At 30.0% G+C, this 5,399-nt stretch overlaps 1 protein-coding gene across 1 annotated transcript; it reads right to left on the minus strand.

The window, feature by feature from the left end:
* Positions 1–952: 952 nt before the first annotated feature.
* Positions 953–3,402, minus strand: LOC112466052. Its single transcript, XM_025033933.1, has one exon. The coding sequence runs from the start codon at positions 3,200–3,202 to the stop codon at positions 953–955; it is 2,250 nt and encodes a 749-aa protein (XP_024889701.1). The 5' UTR covers positions 3,203–3,402.
* Positions 3,403–5,399: the final 1,997 nt, after the last annotated feature.

The raw sequence follows: 5,399 nt of genomic DNA on the forward strand, positions 1-5,399 counted from the left end.
ATGAATTCCATTGAATACCATTGATTCCGTTAACGAAATGAATACCATTGAATGCCAAACTAGGAATTAAAAATTTCCGTATTGAATTCCATTGAATTCCGTCTATCTTGACAATAAAATAAATACCATTGAATGCCAGGATAGGGATTAAAAAGTGTCCGTGTTGAACTTCATTGAATTCCGACCATTCCGACAATGAAATATATACCATTGAATCCCAAATTTAGAAATAAATATGTATATATCAAATTCCATTGAATTCCGGCGACATTTACAATAGAACAAATTCCATTTTATTTCAAATTAAGATTAAAAAACGAGTATAATACGTTAAATTCCTAGTTTTATCCCATCGTTATTTAAATCTATAATATATATTGAATATGTCATTCCCTATCACTTATAAAATTGAAAGTCATTCTTATGAATTAATTGTAATTTTAAAAGTTCCGTATTAGTTTAATTTTTGGTAACTTTGGGATAAACAGACTAATGTAAAACATTAAATTTTTAAATATTCAACAGTCAGTATTGTTACATTAAAATAAAACGTTTTATTTACAAAAATCATATTAGACAATTTTTATTGTAAATATATATACAATTAAGTTGAGCTCGATGAGGAGATTCTAATCTACCCTCCCAGATAGCACAGAGATTCGAAAAAGAATTCTTTTTTATGTCACTAATTCTGAATTCTTTTTTAGATGCAAAAAAAATTCTTTTTGCATCTAAAAAAGAATTCAGAATTAGTGACATACAAAAGAATTTTTTTTTAATTCTTTGTGCTATCTGGATACTCCGAGTAACAAGCACATAAAATCATATAAGACATGTTTTTTTAAATAATATTAAGTATTATACAATAATACGCATTCTTACAATAAATTACATTATCAATTTTACATAAAATTATCGATTAAGGATAATTTTTAAAAGTAAAAGGTTTTAATTAATCAGCCTCGAATACATTAGGCATTGAACAAACATACATTTGTTCTCCAATGTCTACTAGAACCATCTTTGAAGCAACCTCGACTATCGACACTAAAAATTGATTACTTGTTGTTAGCGATCTTATCTTCCACATATGTGGTATCTCAATTTCTCCAAGAATTACCTTCTCTAAAGGCAATTCGCTGACATTGAAATAACATCCAGTATCGGGAAAACTAATTATTTCTAAAATTTGTGCAATTTTCTTTGATTTTAGCTGAATAATACTATTATTCCATTTTTTGGACCGCGTATAATTTTTAATTTGGTATAATTGGCCATTATACACACATTTCTCATATTTTAGGCCTCCAGCTGTGCATGCATCTGCAAAATATTTGCCCGATCCAAAAAAAGTTACACCCTCTGTAACTTCTACGTTTACAGTTGATCGATTGCCACCAAATAATTTATCACAATAAATTTTTACATTATTCGATAAGGAATTTGTAGCTACGCCTACTCGATATGACATAACTTGCAATGATTTTTTGGCCATTTGTTGCTCTACACCCTTTGGCCCATTGACTAGTTGCTTCAAAACAAAAATGTTACTTTCATACGGGAAAGCCGATGTTGCCCAAAGAGGTCCTGATTTTCTAACAGATTGAACGCAATGGAGAATAGAATGAACATTATATCGCATTGCAGTCGTCCCATACAAATTTTCAAAATCTGCTACGAACTTCAAGAGATCTACTTCGCACTGATCCAGTTCAGAATGCGAGATTGAGGTCTTTTGTAAAATATACATGCTTTTGACAAATAGTACGTAATGTTCGAGATTTTTCTTTGGCACTAAATCTATACAAACAGGTATAGAGTAATATAACAACCATGACTTCCAGTCTTTTGCTTTAAAATTACTATAATTAGTCATTGATTGCGGCAACTTCCGCAAATCGCGAGGAGGTTGAATTCTACGTAATCTTTCGTTAATGATTTTTCTTGCATCGCGACTTAGAATTTTTGTGAATAAATCCCATACGTGTTTTGTTACGCCTAAAATGACTGTATGCATGCAATCAAGTGGAAAACCCCACACCATATCAAAATTTGATAATGATGCAAGTACTGAATCTCCCTTCACTCCTCGACTTTGTAATCCAGTTTTAGCCGATACTTGCGTATCATATAAATGAGTTTTATGAGTTCTTAACTCGGATTCTTGGTACTTGAAAGGATAACGCATAGCAGAAATATATAGCCCGGGATGATAACAGTAGCTACATCCAAAATATCCATTATATTGTATTCTATTTTGAACTACTGGTCGAGCTACGGAGTCCATTGAACAACATAAAACAGTTGGCGTATATGAGGTACGAACATTATCAACCGTTATGCCAAGATCAACACCGTCTTCACGTAATTGATTGATTTGTTTAATAAACTCCGTAATGTATGTATTCATAAGTTGAGGAGTCGGCTCATGTTCAACAATCATGATACCTACCGTCAATACATATTTAAATCGCATTGTTGGCGGTAAATCATTGAAAATGAGTTGAAGAGGCCAAAAACTTCGTTTTGACTTATGAAATAACGGCGCTCCATCAGTATTAATATTGCATGTTAAAGAAGTGGGATAATCCATAATCAATTCACGATATAATTCTCCGTCGCTTATATCACTAATATCTCTACTTTCCTGTGTAACGCGCCGAGCATTAATTTTTTCAATCAAAGCATTCTGAACATTTTTATCTTGCATAAGTAAATCTAATTGGTACCGTAAATCTATAGATAAAAACATATTTGTGCTTGACAAACTTATATTGTGTTTATGATTGCAAAACTCGCACAATATTTGATTCGCGTCAAAATGTTTCTTTGTTGTGGAATATAATTTGCTGTAACAATTAGTGCAATAATAATGATAAGTTATTATATTATCCGGTGGGTCAATTTCCTTCGCAAATCTATGATTTGATATATTAATATTACGAAAAGCTGGTCCAGCACATATACGAAGAAGTTCCATTATGGATTTGCGCGCTTCATTTGACGCACGATATCGCAAACAGTGCCCAGCTACCATCGAGACAACATCATCTACACTTAAACCCGCCGCCGGAAACATTATTGCACTACCTGTGCGTGTATGAAATTCTTCATTTCGCACGTCTAAATTATCTTCATTTTCTTCAATGTCATCAACACTCCCAGTGACGCTTCCTGCATCCGATGTGTTTTCATCAACCATTACCCATTCTTGATCTTCAAATGAGATATTCTCTTGCACGCATTGTGCAGATTGTGGTATTGTATTTTCGTGACTAACACCAGCACTGCCAATGACTTCTTGTTCAAATATTCCAGCGTTGCAAAGCTGATTCGAACACGATGGTTCACAATCAGTAGTCCCTACAAGGAACACAAGAGATTTATTATTACTCTTGAAAAGCCATTAATATGATACACAAAAGATATTGAAAAATTACTAAAATAAAGATATTAATATGATTATGATACACAAAAGATATTGCAAAATTATTCAAATAAAGATATATATTAGATATATATTTTGTTGCAATACCATCAAATTAAACAAGAAATAAATTAATACTTTTGTTTCCAAATTAATAAGATAATGATATTAATTTATTGTACCATAACTGTACCAAAACGTATATATATTTCATTAAATTTTAAATAAATTTGTAGAGATCTCTAAAATTCGCAAGAACATGATTAAGATAAACATCGTTCTAAATTGATTAAAATTTATTTCATGTAAAATCCAAAATAAAGTATTTTTTATTTACCTAAAATCTTCTTTCTTTTAATCTTTTTTTCGCATTAGTTATAAAAAAATTTAATTTTTGTTATAAAGTGAAGAAGCTGTAAACTTTATAAATTACGTAGGCCTGCCAATATGATGGGCCTGAAAGATGTTTAAGATGTTGCAATGGTTTTCGAAGTATTTTTATTTGTTGAATTCAAATCCGCCCGCAAAAATTGTCTATCACGTCTTTTTTTAGAAAAATGTGATTTTATGAACTAAAAACAGCGATTTTTGCAATATTAAGCCGTTACTGTAGCCGACTAATTAATCTCTTCAATATTTTCTTTGCGGTATCTTAAAGAGTTATCTTTTATTTTTATATAGCGTTCTTTATTTGCGTTTATTTTTTTCGTTGAACTGTTAAAGTTTTAAGAAGAAAACTTTTTAAAGTAAATCCTGTAATGTACACAAGGAACTGGACTAGTGTTTACATAAGCTGTTTATATTTTAAGGGGTTTTTGAGGTGACTGATTTCGAATCTGCCATCAGATTTGCAAAATTAATTTGTTTAAACAAATTGTTATAAATTATTTGTTTAAATAATTTGTTTAAACAAGTTATTGCAAAATTGAATTTTTTGAACCTGTACTTATATATAATTTTTTTATCATTTTTCCCTAGAACATAATTTTGAGATTTTTTTTTTTTAATTAAATTTTGCAATAAAACTTTCACAACCCGGCAAAAAAAATTGTACGTAAATAAAGAAAAGTCGCTTTATAAAGATAAAAAATAGCTCTTTAAGATACCGCACAAAAAATATTACAAAAATTAATTAGTCGACTACAATAACAATTTAAATATGACAAAAATAACTGCTCATAAAACCCCTTTTTTTAGTTTTATGATAATACAAGACTGTATCACATTCTGCACCTGGGAAATATTTATTATTACAAAAATATTTATAATTACAGCCCAAAGTATTGCAATTTTTTAATTTATATACTTTATACACGCGATACATATACCGTAGTAAAGCAAAATTAATAAATTCTTGTCATAATATTTAGAGCTTGTGAACAAAACTGTGATACTAACTTTATATATTAATATAAAAAAAAAATTTCATTGTCAAGACACAGCATAGAATTGAATATTAGAATCCTGGCTAAGGTATTATTTTTCTCTATAAAATTTATTTACAGTTTTACGAGGGAAGGGAGAATATAGATGCTAGTTAGCATTAAAAATATTAAATGGCTTGTCAATTTAATTTCTGATATTACGTTCCGGCTTCACGTAAGGACTGTGTTTTAAGACCGACAAATATGCGGCGCGTAGTTCGCGTGAGCTATGTTTCGTATATAAATTCACACAAATAATTATTAGGCACTAAAGAACCGCCGCAGATTTTCTGCAGACCGACATAGGCATTTCTATATATCCTTGTTTGAATACTAGATATTGTCACTGAATTTGATTCTTATCCAGCATTGGCTTTAATAATATATATTTCCTAGTTCCCAAATTGAAAATGTCATACTGTCCTATATATATTTTCATATATGATACAAATTTTCTTTTTACTTAAAAAAATAGTGACTTGATCAACAAATATAAAAAAAATTGTTACGTCTTGGAATAAAAAACCATCGTACAGCAGATAAAAAGT

The sequence above is a fragment of the Temnothorax curvispinosus genome, unplaced genomic scaffold (genome assembly GCF_003070985.1).
Source record: "Temnothorax curvispinosus isolate PA1 unplaced genomic scaffold, ASM307098v1 QBEX01015784.1, whole genome shotgun sequence".
Lineage (NCBI taxonomy): Eukaryota > Metazoa > Arthropoda > Insecta > Hymenoptera > Formicidae > Temnothorax > Temnothorax curvispinosus.

What these genes read in the sequence shown, in the direction of transcription:
- LOC112466052 (XM_025033933.1), bottom strand. Translation starts at nt 3,202, where the DNA reads ATGGTTGATGAAAACACATCGGATGCAGGAAGCGTCACTGGGAGTGTT.